The sequence below is a fragment of the Malus sylvestris genome, chromosome 10 (assembly GCF_916048215.2).
Source record: "Malus sylvestris chromosome 10, drMalSylv7.2, whole genome shotgun sequence".
Classification (NCBI taxonomy): Eukaryota; Viridiplantae; Streptophyta; class Magnoliopsida; order Rosales; family Rosaceae; genus Malus; species Malus sylvestris.
The window spans coordinates 43,027,309-43,046,754 of record NC_062269.1 but is presented as its reverse complement, the minus strand read 5'-3'; the positions used below and the strand labels follow the sequence as shown (position 1 = coordinate 43,046,754).

At 37.2% G+C, this 19,446-nt stretch overlaps 3 protein-coding genes across 17 annotated transcripts; 1 reads left to right on the top strand and 2 right to left on the bottom strand.

Moving 5' to 3' along the window:
• Positions 1 to 2,135: 2,135 nt before the first annotated feature.
• Positions 2,136 to 4,769, bottom strand: LOC126587023 (pentatricopeptide repeat-containing protein At5g04780, mitochondrial-like). Its single transcript, XM_050251994.1, has one exon. It carries the CDS (start codon positions 4,446 to 4,448, stop codon positions 2,574 to 2,576), a length of 1,875 nt encoding a protein of 624 aa, XP_050107951.1. The 5' UTR covers positions 4,449 to 4,769; the 3' UTR covers positions 2,136 to 2,573.
• An 82-nt stretch (positions 4,770 to 4,851) lies between these two features.
• On the bottom strand, positions 4,852 to 7,662 carry LOC126587025 (protein phosphatase 1 regulatory inhibitor subunit PPP1R8 homolog). The gene is made up of 2 exons (XM_050251995.1): positions 6,809 to 7,662; positions 4,852 to 6,237 (listed from the first exon to the last, which is right to left on the bottom strand). Exons 1-2 carry the CDS (start codon positions 7,258 to 7,260, stop codon positions 5,415 to 5,417), a joined length of 1,275 nt encoding a protein of 424 aa, XP_050107952.1. The 5' UTR covers positions 7,261 to 7,662; the 3' UTR covers positions 4,852 to 5,414.
• A 336-nt stretch (positions 7,663 to 7,998) lies between these two features.
• LOC126586017 (uncharacterized) lies at positions 7,999 to 18,883 on the top strand. 15 transcript variants are annotated; one of them, XM_050250699.1, is made up of 8 exons: positions 7,999 to 8,132; positions 8,487 to 8,550; positions 8,745 to 8,802; positions 8,980 to 9,055; positions 10,496 to 10,542; positions 16,199 to 16,941; positions 17,411 to 17,574; positions 17,677 to 18,883. In XM_050250699.1, exons 6-8 carry the CDS (start codon positions 16,335 to 16,337, stop codon positions 18,724 to 18,726), a joined length of 1,821 nt encoding a protein of 606 aa, XP_050106656.1. In that variant the 5' UTR covers positions 7,999 to 8,132; positions 8,487 to 8,550; positions 8,745 to 8,802; positions 8,980 to 9,055; positions 10,496 to 10,542; positions 16,199 to 16,334; the 3' UTR covers positions 18,727 to 18,883. The 15 variants fall into 15 exon arrangements, with proteins under 15 accessions (XP_050106656.1, XP_050106648.1, XP_050106654.1 ...); XM_050250691.1 differs by having other exon boundaries at positions 10,471 to 10,542; XM_050250697.1 differs by lacking the exon at positions 8,980 to 9,055 and adding an exon at positions 8,901 to 8,932.
• The last annotated feature ends 563 nt before the right edge of the window (positions 18,884 to 19,446 follow it).

Here is a 19,446-nt window from a genome sequence, read left to right as displayed (position 1 = left end):
CTCTGATTGAATTATTAAAATTAGATTAGAATTGAACTAATTAATTACGAAAAAGCAAAGCAATATAATATATGTGTAAGAAGATTGAAAGTGGGAAGTGAGAAGGCCTTAAAGAAACAAGGAGAAAGTAAAGAAAAACTCAAAAGAGTGCTCCTACTAGTAGTCCAGTACTGAAACATCGTGCTCATCGCGTGGGACCAGATCATCACATCTTACTGATTACTCTAACTGATTAAGCCTCCTCTGCCTAGCGTAGTTACTAACATTATATTCATCTCTCCGTTGAAATTGAAATGAAAGGAAATAATGGAAGATCCCATTAATTAATTGATTCCCAGTTCCCATTTCCTCATCAATCATGATGATTTCCCCCACTTTCTAAGGTAAAGCTACGTTCTCCTCCTCCTTCTTCTACTCTAGGCTAGGCTAGCAATTGCAAAGCTACTTGATTATCTGCATGTCAGCCACGTGTCTCATCCTTTACCGTTTGTTACATCTCTCGCACTCGCAGTCTCAGTTTTGAAATTTTTCAGTGTTTCGAAACACAAGATGATACACGTATTATTATATAAGTAAAAAAAAAATTATTTTTCAAATATTTTTATATGTATATAATGACATGTAATGTACTAACCGAATTTCAAACATACTGAATAATTCTCTGCAGTCACGCTGATCGGATTGTCATGCCTCCCCATTGTCGGTTGGTTCCCCCACTTTCCAGTCTCGAGTCTCAACCAACCATGCATCCTCCTCTTAAAAGGGAGGAGCGCAAAAAATATAAAACTTGTTTATTTACTGAAGTATTTTATCAAACATTTAGTAGGTTTGTTGTCGCTAATTAAATCATGTGCCTACATATCAACAAATATCAACATATGTTGAAATAATCTGATGAGTTATATTGAGAGAATATGTCGAGTGTTGTTGACTCAAACTGTCCAGATATGTCTAGTAGACATTACATTAAACACTTGATACATACAAAATTGACTCGTATCAAACATTTGAAGAGTTCTAAGAAGACTTTCATACGTATATTTTTCAAACTCCACACCTCTCTATATTGTACCAGTACGAGAAATTTTTTCAAGTGTCAAGTATTCAAACAGTGTTTCATGTTAAAATAATATATTATTTTGTGTCCCTCCACTTGTATTTGAATTCCGAATACGTGATAAATTTCTCTACCAACGCAATTGGGATATTCTACATATATATTATTTTGGTTGGTACACATTTTTACTCCTCACACTCTTCACTCACTTTTTCACCGTTGGATCGAATGAATTGAAAAAAGCGAAAAACAAAAGTTAATAAAAGACGTGTAGGAAGTAAAAAAAAAAGTGTAAATAGCTCCACCCATTATTTTATCTCACTCGTACGTGCGCAGTGTAATCGCTCTTTGGCTAACTTTTACTCCATAGCAAATCAATTGCATTAGATACATAATGAAGGTCTAGACATAGCCCTTGACAATGTTTTAGTCCCCCAAAGATTAATATTTTAAAGACTATTTAGGGTTAAAATTTTCATCTCCAATTTTGTTGGGCTATATTTTACTATTTATATTTTATTACTTTTGGGGGCTATTTGCCCTGGGTCCAAACTTTGGCCTGACTATTTTAGCCAAATCCCCTTTAACCAAAGAATTGAAGAACGATTTTGTCAATTTTAAATCTAAATATAACCTTTAACAATCGGCTGGAGATAATCTTACATACAATAATTCTAAAGGCTCCAGGGCCGGCCCCATGATGATACATATAATATCATGTAAATTGTAATCAGATTAGAGAGCAGGGGCCCATCCATATGTCCCTTCAATCTCTTCATTTGAAATTAAGATGGATGAGCTAACTGCTAATTATTCGTCAAAGACCCATATATATATATATATATATGTGTGTGTGTCTTAATTGTTCAATATATATATATATATGTTAGTTGTTCAACGTTCAATTATATTATGACAAAAGACGGAATGATCGTGATATCAGCATTAAAGTTAAAGTTAGGAGGATTAAGAATGTACTTGTTTTGATTAATTAGATATTGTTATATCATTGTCTATGTTATCCAAAACTAATATTTTTCTTGTTTAATTAATTGTTAATGCAGCATGGCCCCCTCAGTCCTCACAAATTAATATTAATCACTTCATATTGTTCACAACTAATTACTTGGTGGTACTAGTCAATCTCTACTCTCATCATAAATTCATTCCAAAAAGAAAAAGAGGAAGGACCGCCTTACATGTTTACTAATTAGGCAATCACCTTCAGTTGGATACACCGCATTGCCCACGCTTGTTTGCACTCGCATATGTTCATGTATAATCACAAAACCACGCCAACTGGCCTTAGGCACTACGTCAGACCATCACCATTTGCATGTGTATTAATTATCAGCCACAACAACAATCTTCATCGGACGGATCAGATTAACCTCTGCCAGCGGAGTGCACATCCGAAATCAGCAGCCATTGGATTAATCTCTCGCGCTCCCATCCCATTGCTGGTAAATTGGACTGGACTAGACCCTCGAAAAGCAACCGAACCCAAAAAAGTATTTCACCAAAATTCCCCACAAGAACAATAACCATTCTTGAAATGGTGAAACCTGTTTGTATCCCTAACGATGATTTCCCTTCCCCTACAACTTGAACTAATCTTCATAAAAGCATGGCAATCACCACAAATCCTAAGATTCTTCATGATCCTGATAGGAGCATTGGAAGGTAAGCACATCAACCCAAAAGTAAGAGCAAGTTTCTCACTGTGGTGCCTCAAAAGTTCATGCTTTCTGCTTTCACCCACGCAATGAAGGTCATGTTCAGTCTCAGCCTTGTACCCCATTATCTTCAATTCTGTCACCAAATCGTCCAACTTTGAATATATCTCATCAATTCTAGCATGCTTCCTCTCTCCAACCATAAATGAGTGAACTTTGTCCTTTATTTCAATCCAACTCTTCCCTCTCTCTTTCTTTAACTCTCTTTCTTTAAGAATCTTCCTTGTTCTCGCAACTTCCTCCCACTTCTTATTTGCTGCATAAACATTTGACAGCAAAATATGGTTTCCTGCATTATTAGGTTCTATCTCAGACAAATGCTTTGCTGCGACCTCGGCCAAGTCAAGATTTCCATGGATCCTACAAGAAGCCAACAGAGAACCCCACATAGAAGCAGTAACACCAAACGGAATTTTCTGTATCAAGTCATAGGCTTCAATAATCAACCCTGACCGACCTAAAATATCAACCATGCATGAATAGTGAACAACATTTGGTGACACATTGTGCTCTGCTATCATAAGGTTGAAATATTTCTTTCCACTTTCAACTAGTCCCAGATGACTACAGGCAGTTAATACCGAAGCATAGGTTACTTTGCTCGGGAACATACCCATCTGCTGCATTTTCTCAAATAAGATCATCACCTCTAGGGAGCAAGCATGTCTAGCGAACCCTGAAATCATGGCGTTCCATAAAACAATGTTCCTCTCGCTCATACCTTCAAACACACTGTACGCTTCTCTAATGCTACCACATTTTGCATACATGTCTATAAGAGAGGAAACGATAAATATATTCGAACCAAAGCCAGTTTTAGATAACAGAGCATGCACCTGCTTTCCTTCAATGAGAGCTGCCAGACCTGCACAAGCACAAATAGCAGAAGAAACTGTAAACTGGTTCTGTTCTAACCCTATCCTTTTAGCTCTATGGAACAACACCAAAGCCTCTTCAAAAAGCTCATTTTGAACATACCCGGCAACCATTGAACTCCATGTAACATCACTCCTCTCTGGCAAAGACTCAAAAACAGAGCTTGCATCCTTTATCAAACCAGACTTTGCATAAACGTCAAGCAATGCGGTTCCCACATAGACATTTAAATTCATTGCTAACTTAACAGCAAGAGCATGCAGTTGTTTACTCTCAAACACAGCGCATTTCACTGCACAAGCACAAAGAACACTTGAAACGGTGAACTCACTGAAAGTGTTTCCTTGTCTTTGCATCTGCAAGAAAAGACCAAGAGCTTCTTGTTCTTCCCCATTCCGAGCAAGTGACCCAATCATTGTATTCCATGAAACTAAGCTCCTTTCAGGCATTTCATCGAATACCTTGCCGGCACAATCAAGTAAACCACATTTGGAGTACATGTTGATGAGCATATTAGAGGTTAATGTGTCTGCTGTTAATCCGAAACGTATGATGTGTGCATGGCAGGCCTTCCCTTCCGCGGGTGCACCTGTTCCTGCACAAATTTGCAGGATTTCATGAACAGGTGGAGGGTACGCGTCCCTCGCCGCCTCCGACCCAACAGTTACAGGGGACTCTTGGGGTCCATTGGCGATGGCTGACAAATGTCTGTAATAGTTTCGAACAGGGCAATAGATTCCCTCCAAGTTTCTCCTCCTCAAGGTTCTCATCGATATCATATCAACGCTTCCAACAAGGTCATGGTCATGGTCGGTCAAAAGCTTTTGAAACGCTCATGGAATTCGGATCCTACGCTTCGGGGCTCCTAAACCCGAATGAGATTTTGTTAATTCAAAATTTCAAAAATAAACACAAGTGCGCAATGCATGGAGAACAAAAAGGTTCAAAGGTCCATTCAAATTTCCTTCAATTGAGATTCTTTCCACTTGTAAACTTTCAATATTTTTTATCTAATGCGCATACATCACATTATTTACTCACATGAAACATTGCTATTCTATTAAGGAGGGAAATTATAAACACACATTTTTCTCCTCCCATCCGCCACTATATAACCTCGTCCGTTGTTTTCATTTGATTTATTCAATTGATGACCAAAAAATAAAGAGAAATGTGAGAGGCTAAAAAGAATACACAATTCTATTAATCATAACGCAAATGATTCATTGGTAGTTCAATTACAAGAATACACAATTCGTGTATAAAAAACACAGAATTCACATGCAAATTATAAGCTGGCTGGTTTCACGCTACAGCCTAATGCATTAAAATGTGCAGCAATCCTCAACAAGTTTCGAGTCTTTAGCAGGGCTACATTGCGAGGAGATACCAACAGATCATCTTACTACAAAACCACGCGACTCCCTCCACCCGCCAACCCACATCAGCATCTCACAAAAGACTTCCTGTCAGGTTAATAATAATATACCAGCATAAACCACTTCACATCAGATTGAGCAGGGATCAAATAACTGACCTACCTAGCACTAGCACTTGCGGCACCCCTAACATTAACTGACATGGAGATTATGGGTCAGGCCATGCCAATACTAAGAAATTTGTTGATTAACTGTAACTAATTTCCCATTCACAAGGAAGCAAGACCATATAATCTTTTTGAATTTTCAAAACATTGTCAGACCCCAAATAAGAACAAAAATCCATCCACTGAGTGCTTGCCTCAATCAATCACCAAACAAATCATCTTCGTCATCGTCAATGTGACTTGAGTTAGTTCCATGGTTTACGCTTAATGCCTTCCCATCAGTATCTCTACTTGGAGAGGGTCTTCTACCACTCGAGTCCACAGAAGAAGGATATGCCCATGACGAACCCACTTTGCCAGAAAAAGATTCCCCATAAAGCTCATCATAAATCCTACCCTTCGGAGCAGTCTTGACTCTATTTAAGACCTCCTGTAATTTTTCAGTCATGCCTTTTTGGGAAGAATTGCCTTCCTTGACATATAATTGTTCCTTCCCTTTGGGGATTACTGTAACCTGCACAAGGGATTCATATTTCCCGACAAGACTTCCTTCTTTTACACCTACTGGACCCGGTTCAGTTTCTACGTCCACACCGTCTGAAATCCCAACTACTTCAACCAGCTCTCCTCCAACTTGATCCCTGAATGATACTCTAGCCTTCCTAATTCTCTTAGAGGGCCTCTCTGGCCGCTGGTTGTCTCCTTTTGCACCTGCTGAGTCACTAGACTCGCGGGACTTAGCCACTACGTCAGGGTTGGTCAGACCATGACGATTTAGAAGCGTATTATAGGCCACAACAGCATCTTCATCAGATGGATCAGGAGGTGGTGGCAGATTAACCTCTGAAGGCCGTGGAGGACGAGGAAAAAGAGCTGCGTCATTCTTTCTCAAGACATAAGTTCTAGTTGATGCAGCAAATCTCAAAGACTGGCCCACTTCAAGTTCAACAGGGGTATCTTTAGTCACTCTTTCATTTGCAACAAAAGTACCATGTGCAGACCCCAAATCAATTACATATATGCTGCAGAAGGGATAAAGCTTGTAAATGGCTTCGGATCACAGAAACCAACATCATACAACTACTTAAAGCATGGGAAATAAAAAACAATTGCCTGCACACTGTCATGAGTTTGAATGGACACAGACACGGCCATGGCCAAGCAGTATGGTGAAATGGGTGAATCCATGAAGCTCCTAGATGATTAATTGAATCATGTGTTTGACGGATCAGGTCGTAGGGCTACTCGCATTGCCTAAAAGACCACCCTCTTTCTTAAATAAAAAACCATAGAAATATTAAACCAATCCAGCTCTATGATCTGGATGGGAAGATAAAGTTAGTAGATTATTGTTCTGTTACCCTTTTCTTTACAAGTTTTGAAGAGTGGCTAACCCAAACTAGAACAAACTTTCACTTGGTCAACAAAACCAACAGCAAGCACAGAGTACAGATATAAACAACCGAGATGGAAATAAGTACAAACCAATTACACTAACAATCCAATTAGAATAATGATAATAAAGAGTACATATATGGCACGCAATTGAAGTAAATAGAAAGAAAAGGAAAGGTGAGAGAAAGTGTGGCTGACCTTCCGTTCTTGTGAGGAACAACAACAGCATGCTGGCGGGAAACGGACTGATGATCAAGCACAAAGTCACAAGTCTGAGATTGGCGGCCAAAGATGTTGCGACGCCTAACAAGGGCAATGCGATCAAGAACCTGACCATCCTTGAGAACCTCGAGAAAATAGACACCAGGGCGGGGGTCGATTGCCCAGTCAGGGGGCCTCCAAGTGGACTGGCCGGCACCAAGCTGAGGGAGATGGTGCTGGTGGGTCTGACCCAGCTCCACGAGAGGGGCCGCCTCGGGCGGTGCAAGAGGGAGAGGGAGGGGGGGTTGATGTTGATGGGAGTGTGAAAGAGAGGGCTTGGGATTGGATTTGGAAGGGGAATTGGGTTTGGGATTGGGATTGGAATTGACGGAGAAGGGTTCCAAGGACTGAGCTTTCTTAAATCGATCAAGGCCCGCTCTACCGTACATGATGTCAGTATTCTCAGGATTCGGAGTGAAATTTGCAAAAATCCTATTATCCTATTATCCTATCCCTATAGTATAGGCTATAATCTAATTCTTATTACCCGAAAGGAAGATGATCATCTAATCTTAGCAATCAAAGTGACAATATGAGAACGAATGCCGCCGACCGAATGGTTAGCGAAAGCAAAAGTAAAATTTAGGATTTTTAAGAGACTTACGTAACGTCGCAGTCTCAAACTCTCAGCTGCGAGTCTCCAAAAGAAAGAGGCGGAGGCGGAGGCGGAGAGACTTTCGTTTGGGGCAGAAGGGAAGTGCAGAGCGGAAACCTACATTGGAAGGAGCAGAAGACCGGAGACTTGCGAGTGGAGAGGGCGAACCAAACCCAAAAGCAAAGGCGCTGCCGTCCTTTTTTTTTTTTTTTTTTTTTTATATTATTTTTATTTTCATTTTTTCAAATTATATTTATATATAAGATGTGCTATCCACACACACCAAATTACTTCTCATACCCCTTGTTTATTTCTGTCCATTGATCTTCTTCCAGTCATCCGATCCGACGGTCAAAAATTAAAAAGACGTGTGAGAAGTAAAATGGGATGTCTGGATATCACACCCCTATATATATTAAAACCCAAACTCGGGTGGCACTGTTCTAGGGCAGTGGGCGGACCAAAATACCCCTGCTTCTTTTTTGTTATTTCAACTTTGCCCTTCAACATTTTTGTCCGGTTCCTTTTCTTTCTTGCTTTCTGCAGTGATTCCTTTTCACTGCTTTTGGTCCAATTTTTTTCCCATTTCTTTTGCTTCTCTTCTTCCGTAGCCGTTTGCTCTCTCCTCTCTTCGCCTCTGCTGGTCTCAAAGTGGATAGTTTTGTGGTGAGTTCTTCTAATCTTGCATCTACAACTTTTTTATGCAACTATATGGATTGTGTTCTGTTCAATTTTAGATGTTAGAAGCTTTTAATTTTTTTGGGTTCAATTTTAAATGGGTTGTTGTTTTCAGAGTTTTCGTTTGATGACAGAGATGGGGTTTTTGGGGAGAAACTTTTAATCCGTGAGTTTTTTTAGTTAGGTTGTGTTGTTGGTCTTGAGAAATGGATTTGTAAATGGATTTTCGATTTGTAAATGGATTTTATATTGAAATTGTTTCTCTTCTCATTTTTTTTTCTTTTTTTTGTGCCATCGGGTTTTGCATATGGGTGTATAATCAGGTTTTCTTTTGAATTTCAGGGGATTCAGGTTTTTATTTTTCTGGAACTTTTGTCTGCAGCTTTGGAAGACATTTGTGCTTAAGGTGAGAAACTTTGGTTGCTCGCTTTTGGGTTTTGTTGTAGAATTATTATTTTTTTTTTAAGAGTTACATTCGTGGGAATTCATTTGTTCTTCTTTTTTCCTGCATCTGAAAAATGCCACATGATGTGAGTTTATAATTATATAAGAATATCAAAATGGGTTTTCTGTGCAAATTTTCTTTTTCTGATTTTATAGAACCGAAGAGGATGTTAACAATAACATTATTGCGTGATATGCGATCTAAAGTTCTTTGGTGAGTTATTTGGTTTTCTTGCCACATGGGATTTTAATATATATTTTTTTTCGTGGTTTATGCGTGGTTCTCTGATGTATTTTGATTTTTGATTTCAGGAAAAGTTAAGGATACGATCAAATGTTTACTGGTGAATTTTCTATTTTTCTGATTGTGTGTGATTTAATTTTTTTCAAGCTTTGGGTGTACTTTTCTGTTGCTGCTCGAATTTTCCAGTTTTTATCTGCAGCTTTGCAAGCTCTTTATGAACAAGGTATATAATTTTTATTCTTTTTCCTGAATCTTTTGTTGGATGGAATTGTTTTTTGGTTTTTGGTGAGTTCTTCTAATCTCGCATCTGGTACTGTTTTTTATCCGACTGTATAGATTGTGTTTTGTTGAATTTTAAATGGTAGAAGCTTCTTGGGTTCAATTTAAATGGGTTGTTATCAACTATTGAATTGCTTTCGAAGCTGTTTGGCTACTCCCTTAACGCCCTTTTTCCTTTTCTTTTCAGCTTCTTCGATTTGCAGCCCCCTTCTTTTTTTTCCTTTTCCAGATTTAGCTTTTTTCCCGTATATTGTATCTTTTGACTGATTTTGTGGGTCTTGGTCAGTGCTGTGGGTATTGGTGAATTTCTAGCATGTTTATGCATGCAGTTTTTGTTATAATGTATGGATTGTGTTTTGTTCAATTTTAAATGTCAGAACCTTTAATTTTTTGGGGTTCAATTTTAAATGGGTTGTTATCAACCATTGAATTTCTTTTGGAGTATTCATTTGATAAGAGAGAGGGGGGGGGGGTTCGATCCGTGAGATTTTTAGTTAGGTTGTGTTGTGGGTTTTCGCAAATTTCTATCGTGTTTATGCATGCATTTTTTTGTTATAGATTTGGAAGAACATAGCATTACAGGGTGATGAGGGTTTGCTGGCGGGGGAAAGTAGCAGCGTTAAGATTTTGCAAGTGAGATAATAGGGTGAGAGAAAAACGGGACAAAGAACATCGAAGACACATTTGGGATTAGGGGTAGCAAAACAGGGGAAAAGAATATGACAGAGGAATGGACTCTTAATTTTTTTCTTAACTGGTTTGGGATTTTGCTTGCCTTTGGGGTCGTTGTTGGCGTCAAGCCATTTGGTGTCAAGTGGTGTCTGTTTTTTCAAAACTTTTATTACTAATTTTTATGTCGTTTGCTATTTTGTGTTCTGGGATTTCTGAATTTTATTGTTCATAGTTGGTTTTTTAAATTTTTTTTGTCTTCATTTGTTTGTTTAATATGTTGTGTTTGTGCTGGGACGCCGTTTTTCAAGTTTTCTTTCCATTGGGACCGCTACATTTTATAAGTGATGCGGGTGAGGTTTAGATACTCAAAACACTCCATTTTTTTTTCCAAATATGCGTGTTTGGTTCTCTTCGGTTTTAAATGTTTAAAATTAAATGGTTATTTTGATTAAATGATTGTTGTACAAAAATGAAACTCCGCCCATGTCTTACATGGCCGGTCCCAAGCCCGGATAAAGGAGGAGGGGGAGGGCGTCAGGTAGTCGACAGCCGGCACTCCATGATCACGTCGAATCCTTATGAAAATGATTGTTGTACAAAAATGGGGTCCAGATGGTTTTGTTTTGTATGGAAGTCTGAATGGTTTGATTCTAACGTTCTAATGCTGACTCATTTTTATTTTTACAGGTTCTCACAAAATTGTGCAACGCAGAATTTTAAAGCATTTGGTTTTGTGGTGCAAGGCCTTTGGTGTTTAAGGTAAGAGCTTTAAATTCTGGAACTGTTTCTTTTAAAGCATAAATATATAATTTTATTTTGCATGTCTACATAAGGATTTAACATTTTATAGTGTAGTTTCAATCGTAAAAGACAGTCAACTAAGATTTTCTGAATCATTATTGGTATTGGTTTTTGCATGATAGTTTTGAAATGTGACTTTTATGTATTTGTTTTGGTTGATTGTAGATTACATATAGTCAAGTATTTAACAGTTGACTTTTTTTCTAGGGTTCTCTACACATTATCTGTTCTTTGGAGTTTGAACAGTTTTTAAGCCATGTTAACAAGGTCTAGAAATAGCAAACGCAATAGAATGATACAAGAAGGCCATATTGTTGGTTCTTCCAGTGGTATACAAATTTGTGATAAACCAGACTTTGAACTTCAGAACAAAAGATGAAAAGAAGGCCATATTGTTGGTTCTTCCAGTGGCATACAGGTTTATGATAAACCAAGCTTTGAATCTCAAAATAAAAGATGAAAAAATGTTGACAATGTGTCTTCAACAAGTGCAAACACAGTTCAAACAAGTGCCAATGTCGTTACATTTGATAATCCGAATCAAATTAGTAAAGGTCAAGCCAATTTTCAAAAAAATAAAAAAGGTAAACTATCTTTTTAACTTACAATTTTGTTGGGTTGGTTATGTATTTATGACTTTGCTACTAATATATTGACTTTTTTTTTAACTCCATTTTTCACATATTTTCCAATGGGAAATGTTCAGAAATATGTGGATTTGGGAGACAAGAATTATAAGTGCATCTACTGTGGTGCACTTTTTTGGATAAAAGAGTTTCTAAAACAGAACTCCAGTAATAATGAGCCCCTTTATTCTCTTTGTTGCCAACAAGGAAAAGTCAAGCTTCCACTTCCAATGCCTACTCCTCAGTTTCTAGAAAAATTGCTTGACCCAACTAAAGGTCAAAAAAGCTTATTATTTAGAGAGAACATCAGAGCTTATAATTTCATGTTTGCATTTACTTCAATGGGAGCTAAAGTTGATCACACAGTTAATAATAATAATGGACAAAATAGATAACATTAGTACCTTTCTATTTCTCTGCAGTCTGCACATCTAGTTTGGCTCTTATTGCGTCAAAATTTTGTATTATTGACAATATGAAAGCTGCATAATAGTGGCAAGTTGCGACACGTACTGTAATACATAATACGCAGACATCACCTAATTGCTTTGATAGGAGATGAACAGTACAGAAACAATAGAAAAGTGCCACTGAGGGTGGATGTGCTCTCCTTTTTACTCTAGGATGGGCTTTTACACACCACTGATTCACAGTAATGGGTAACAAAAGAAAAACAGACAAATACTTAAGCGTGTTATACCACCATTCTTGCCAATAGAGTAGCTTCAATTCTTCTAATCGTGATAGGGTGTGAGATCAATGTCGAAAGGTTGCTTCCCTTGCTTAGCCTCTAATACAACAATGCAGAATATTCAGGTCAATATCCAGCAATAAAATGAAAAATCATATTATTAAGAACGAAAAAATCAAAACGAAAATTTATTCTTGTTCTTTATTTTTCACTCTAGCCTTCTGAGAAAGCCAGAGAAGGTTTTGGGATGATAGACTAAAACATATAAAATGTCAAAATAAATACCTCTGAATTGTTTAAAAAGTTGTAAAAATAATAGTATTCATAGTACAGCTAACACTGCATTTCCATGGTTAATGTAACGACCGTATATTTGACTTTCCAAGTAACCAAGATGTTATGCTTTCCATTCCATGGAATTCTCAAGTAGTTTTTCAACACTTAACACAAAAGATCATAAATGTGAGTGCTCGTATTACGGAAGTATGGAACTTACAGCAATGGCTATAAGCTCTAACAGCAGTCCGTCCAAGTGCCGGATTACGGAAGTAAGGGATTTACAGCAATTGCAATGAGCTCTACCAGCAGTCCCTCCAAGTGGTGCAAGGGCTAAAATTATAAATAAGAAGTAATTTAAACAGTTTAAATTAATAAAATACTTTTAATTTAAACAATGCCTATTTAAAAATAGAAATTGAATAAAATAAACAATTCTTATATCCTCATGGCATAAAACAGTAAATTTAAAAACATATATTCTGCATGAAACTGTCGAAATATTAACAGTGATTTTCATCACGAATCTTTTCATATCGACCAGGTTTATAAAGTGCTATCCATTATAACAATCAAAACGTCAATTTCTTCTCTGTATAATTTTCCCTAGAATCAAGTTAGAAACATACAAAATTCATGAGTTAACAACCAAATGTGAATACAGAGTTGTTCGCACAAAACCTATAAAAATACAAACTGAAATTCTATTATGCATATGTCCAAAATTGGATGCAGAAGTAGTTTTGTTGTTTAGCTCTGGTCTGGCATAAGTATCATATTGACAACTAAATGATACTTAAAAATAGAACTCATGTTATCAATCTCCGTATCTAAAACCAACACAATCAAGAAATAGAAATCTGAATGCAAATTCAACTAAGTAAACGTGATAACCAATATCTTCAATGCAACAAACACTAGATTCCACATACATGTTAATAAAATGCATATTTCAGCCCTTAGTCTCCATTTCCTGGTTAAATTTTTTATAGCATATTGGCACGAGTTAGTAAAAGGCAACTACATCATCGAGCTTCCAAAAATGTAGCAGTTTAAAATTCCGTGACATAAACATGGCTGGGAGCATTAAAATGCATGAGAAACATGTGACTGGAGAGATGGAATGATGTCTTGAATAATAGATCAAAACAATATATTAAAGAAAGAATTTTTTGGTATGAAGGGATTAAAAAAAACATATAAACATGAAAAGAATATCCCGGGATAAAATAGATTTAGTTCCGTCACCAAAATTTCATTCTTTAGTATATGCTTTCCCTTAACATAGGATCGAAAAGCACCGTCTAAACCAAACGTTACATAAAACTATGGAAGAAAAGCCAAATGCAGCATCAAATGCACATTGGTTTCTACACTTAAAGGAAAATTTACAAACCAAATCAATTTTCCAACAAGGGAGTCGTCCTCAAATCATGGCATGGTTCTCTTTGTTCTAGAAGAACTTGTACATAATGTAATTAGCATCGTCGTCACAGCCAGTTAAGGATCCGTTAGACACCAAACCCAGTTAAGCATCGTACACACCATCTAGACAAAACATTGCAGAACTACAGAACAAATAATAAATGAACCTTGTTTTCCACACTTCAAAGAAAGTTAAGAAAGTATACAACTTGAATCGATTTTCGGACAAGTGGGTTCTCTTTGTTCTAAAAAAACTTGTGCAGAATGCAATGCAATCACCATTGTTGTCCCCATCAATTAAGCATCAGAACAACACCCAGGACCCAACCCAGTAAAGAATTACTTTTCTATTTAGTAAAATCAAGCTTTAATCTTCTGGTACTTAGTTTAATCAGCTACCCCGAGAAATTTTCACAAACAAATTAATGAATTAAAACAAATAAATAACACAAAAAAAAAAACTTACTTGCATGTTACTGAGATGCGAGAGTGATCCGGAGAGAGCTGTGAGAAGGAGGGTGAGAGATCCAGAGGGCGACGAAAATCAGAGACGGAGCTGGGGATGCTTGTCGATGGCTTAAAGTGGTCAGAGATGGCCGAAGATGCAATGGAAGCTAAAAGTGGAAAAACTCAGACCTTTGTTTCGATCGGTGGTGCGTTTGTTTGGGCTCTTTTTTGTTCAGTGACAGTTGCGATGGATTGGATAATAATCCCAATCCCAGTTCAGCGTTACCGCCAAATATAAAATTGGGCTGGTCTATCTCAACCCACTTCTGTGTACCTTATCAGCCCAAAAATATCATAGTACAAATAAAGGGGCTCATTTAGAAGTGCTTCTAAAATGACTGAAAATGCTTTTCGTGAAATTAATTTTGACTTTGAGTCCCAAAAGCAGTTAAAGTATTTTTTGGATACACATTTTGGAAGTAATTTCATGATAATCACTTGTTAACGCTTTTAGAAACTTTAAGCCATCGACGAGCATCCTCCAGCTCCGTCTCTGATTTTCGTCACCCTCTGGATCTCTCACAGCTCTCTCCGAATCACTCTCGCATTGCAGTAACAGGCAAGTAAGTTTCTTTTTTTTTTGGGTTATTTATTTGTTTTAATTCATTAATTTGTTTGTGAAAATTTCTTGGGTAGCTGATTAAACTAAGTACCAGAAGATTAAAGCTTGATTTTACTAAATAGAAAAGTAATTCTTTACTGGGTTGGGTCCTGGGTGTTGTTATGATGCTTAACTGCTGGTGACAACAATGGTGATTGCATTCTGCACTAGTTTTTTTAGAACAATGAGAACCCACTTGTCCGAAAATCGATTCAAGTTGTACACTTTCTTTGAAGTGTGGAAAACAAGGTTCATTTATTGTTTGTTCTGTAGTTCTGCAATGTGTCTAGATGGTGTGTATGATGCTTAACTGGGCTTGGTGTCTAACGGATGCTTAACTAGCTATGACGACGATGCTAATTACATTATGTACAAGTTCTTCTAGAACAAAGAGAACCCATGTCATGATTTGAGGACGACTCCCTTGTTGGCAAATTGATTTGGTTTGTAAATTTTCCTTGAAGTGTAGAAACCAATGTGCATTTGGCTTTTCTTCCGTAGTTTTGTTTAGACGGTGCTTTTCGATCCTATGTTCAAGGAAAGCATATACTAAAGAATGAAATTTTGGTGACGGAACTAAATCTATTTTATCCCGGGATATTGTTTCCTAGTTTATATGTTTTTTTAATCCCTTTATACCAAAAAATTCTTAGCTTTAATATATTGTTTTGATCTATTATTCAAGACATCTCTCCAGTCACATGTTTCTCATGCATTTTAATGCTCCCAGCCATGTTTATGTCACGGAATTTTAAACTGCTACATTTTTGAAAGCTCGATGATGTAGTTGCCTTTCACTAACTTGTGCCAATATGCTATAAAAATTTTAACCAGGAAATGGAGACTAAAGGCTGAAATATGCATTTTATTAACATGTATGTGGAATCTAGTGTTTGTTTCATTGAAGATCTTGGTTATCACGTTTACTTAGTTGAATTTGCATTCAGATTTCTGTCTTGATTGTGTTTGTTTTAGATACAGAGATTGATAACCTGAGTTCTATTTTTAAGTATCATTTAGTTGTCAATATGATACTTATACCATATCTGCATCCAATTTTGGACATATGCATAATAGAATTTCAGTTTGTATTTTTATAGGTTTTGTGCGAACAACTCTGTATTCACATTTGTTTGTTAACTCATGAATTTTGTATGTTTCTGACGTGATTCTAGGGAAAATTATACAGAGAAGAAATTGACATTTTGATTGTTATAATGGATAGCACTTTATAAACCTGGTCAATATGAAAAGATTTGTGATGAACATCACTGTTAATATTTCTACAGTTAAATATTTCATGCAGAATGTTTTTAAATTTACTGTTTTATGCCATGAGGATATAAGAATTGTTTATTTTATTCAATTTTATTGTAAATCAAACCCAAAATAGTGTTATTTAACTAATCAATCTTCTTAACCCCATATTAGACCAAACCAATCTTAGTATTATTACTTTGTCAGTTAAGATGTGAACTTTATGTGCAGGTGACAACAAAGATGGGAGAGAAGATACGAACACCTTAGTTCATTGAATCTATTCATCCTCAAAGCTATTTGAACATCTTCACCGTAAACATAATGACCTTCTCTACTTTCAAATCCCAGACCTAGCCCTACCGAAATGGTGGGACCAAGGAGACACTTCCTCCCACTTCTCCTCTTTTCTCTCTCCGTCCTCTTCTTCTTCTCCTACTACCACTCCTCTCTTCCCCACTCCCCCCCAAGCCCTAACCCTAAATTCACTCTGCTTCCCCAAAATTCTCACTCTAACCCCAATTTCACCTTCATCATCAAGGTCCTTGCCTTCAATCGACTTGACTCGGTAGCTCGCTGCCTACGTTCCCTTGCTGCTGCTAACTACCTCACTGACGAGGTCCATATCCACGTCTACGTTGACCATTTTGCCCTTGGGGATCCCCCTTCAAACATTGATCAAAAGTTGCAGGAGTCGCATCGGATTTTGGAGTTTGTGGATGGGTTTGAGTGGAAATTTGGGAACAAACTTGTCCATTACCGGACTGCAAATGTTGGCCTTCAGGCCCAGTGGTTGGAAGCCTGGTGGCCTAGTTCTAACAACGAGTTTGCTTTTGTTGTGGAAGATGACTTGGAGGTCTCACCGCTGTATTACAAGTTTCTGAGAAGTCTGATTGTGAATTACTATTACAATGCCTCTAACTATCGTCCCTACATCTACGGGGCATCACTGCAGCGACCAAGGTTTGTCCCAGGTACCATCCTAATTTGTTTTCTTTGTTTTTATTTTTCTTTAGAATATCAACCTTGGAATGCCTTTTTTCTAATTTAGTTACCCAAAAAGGAAAATGTAAAAGGGCTTATGGTTAGTACTAGTACTGAATTTCTTGTACTTTGAGCATTGTCTGATACCTGATTCTGATCTGAATAATGTAGGTTATGGAAGAATGTTATAAGATACTAGTTTGCATGATTGTATTATGTAAAGGCAAATCAAATTTCAGTTTTGAATATTTGGATTTGAATGAATTGGTGAAGGAAAAATATGGTTGCAATTAAATCATCTTTTAACTTGACATATTTCTTTTATTTTTTTATTCATGAAAACGAATGGAAAAGAAAGGGAGAACCTACTTCCGTAATTTCCATTTATTTGATTTGTTGTTGGCACACAGTAGCAAACTACAATGGATCAATTTTATTTGATTTGTTGTTGGCTTATAGGTAAACATGGGAACAAACTACAAATGGATGATAGAACGCGACTCTTCTTGTACCAACTAGTTGGCACTTGGGGTCAGCTTCTCTTTCCTAAACCTTGGAAAGAGTTTAGGATGTGGTATGACGATCACAAGGCAAAGGGCATTAAGCCATTTCTTGATGGCATGGTACTTTGTTACCTTTTGAAATTTGGTTTCTAGAATTTTTTTTATTTCAGTTTTTTTAGAATCTCACTCATTCCTCAGTTGAGATGTTAACTTCATGTGCAGGTGACAACTGGGTGGTATAAAAAGATGGGAGAGAAGATATGGACACCTTGGTTCATTAAATTCATTCATACTCGTGGCTATTTTAATATCTACACCAATTTTTTGCATGAGAGAGCGCTCAGTGTCTCTCACAGGGATGCTGGTGTTAATTATGGGAAAACAGCTGGGCCTGATTCCCATATACTGGATAAAAGTTCTCTTGATTCAGATTTTTGGGATATGCAACCGTTGAGTGATCTTAAGTGGTATGATTTTTGTTTCAGAGAAAAACTTCCTGACAGAGTTGTTGGGAGCCTTGATGAACTCGGATCTGTTCTTAATTCTGTGCAGAAACATGACACCGTTATTATTGTGAGCCTATTTGGGGTATCAGAGCTGGCAGTAAGGAACTTGCTCTGCCACTTTGAGAGTCTAAATATATGGAACTATGTACTTATTGGCCCTGAATCTGACTTAGTGTTTGATCTGGCAAGAAGAGGACATCCGGTGATTGGTACAAACCAGTTCCTGAAGAGTGTCGGAGCTTACAAATTGATGTCTCTCCAAGATTCATATGTGGAAATGATCAAGGTCTATGTATTAAAAAAGTGTTTAGAATCTGGGTACAATGCCTGGGTGGTGGATGGGAACATGCTTCCTCTCAGCAGTGACCTTTTTGTTGAGTCTGATCTCTCATACGATTTCTACATAGGGAAGAGCTCAGAACTTTTCTTTGCCAGAAGATCCTTCGCTCAGAATATTGGTGGTGATGATTTTATATCCAAATTTGCAACGATGGCGAACGCTTTGCTAGTAAGACAGAGCATAAGTTTTGGTTACATAATGGCAAAGCTTTTGGAAGAGAAGGGTGTGAAGGTCAAGAGTCTCAACGAGACAAGCTTTGGTCTCATGATCGGTAACAGTAATGTTAACGAATCTTTGGGGGATGGAAAACAAATGGTCTTTTGGTCTAGTGATATGGCTTCAGATTTAGTTCATAAGCGGCTTCAAGAATTTGGTATTTGGACCGTAAATGATGACTTGTCTTGCAAGGCTGTTGTTTGTCACTAGTCATAGCATCTGATACCAGTTGTACCCATTTGATCTCTTGATTTGAATTTTTTGATTCTAACCTATTGTAGCCATTTGCTTTTTGAATTTTGACATTTGATTTTTTCCCACGCATGATTTTCATTTGCCAAGTTATCCGAAAGATTGTGGTTTGACATGCATGCGTGAGCTTGGTAGCACATAAAGTACGGGAAAAATTCAGAGGTGTCCCGGTGTGTAAACCTGTTTGTTCCTTTAGCATTCACCACTCGTAATTGCATGATGAGTGCTACAAATAATGGTGCATGTAAGTTTTTCTCCCTAAACTACATTACGGGTATTGTCTTCTGTCCGTCGCACACATGACACGTCGGCAGTTTAGTGAGAGTTTACAATTGCAAAGCCAGCTATGAGTGGTTGACTCCCAAAAAGTACGATACTTAATAGAGCTAAAGTGAAAGCAATAACTTACAAAAGCCCTCATATGCCTACAATTTTAAGAGATCAAGAGGAATTTCGCAAGATCCTATAGAACTTGTTTGACAAGTGATTTTAAACGACTAAAAGTAATTTTAGTTAAAATGTTTTTGGAACCAAACTTTAGTAAAAATGCAAATTAATTTTGAAAAAACACTTGAAGTGCTTTTAGAACTAGTGCTTTTAGCAAGAAACACTTGAAGTGCTTTTAGAACCCAAAAACATTCTCTAAAAGTGCTTTTAGTCATTTAAAAGCATTTGGGA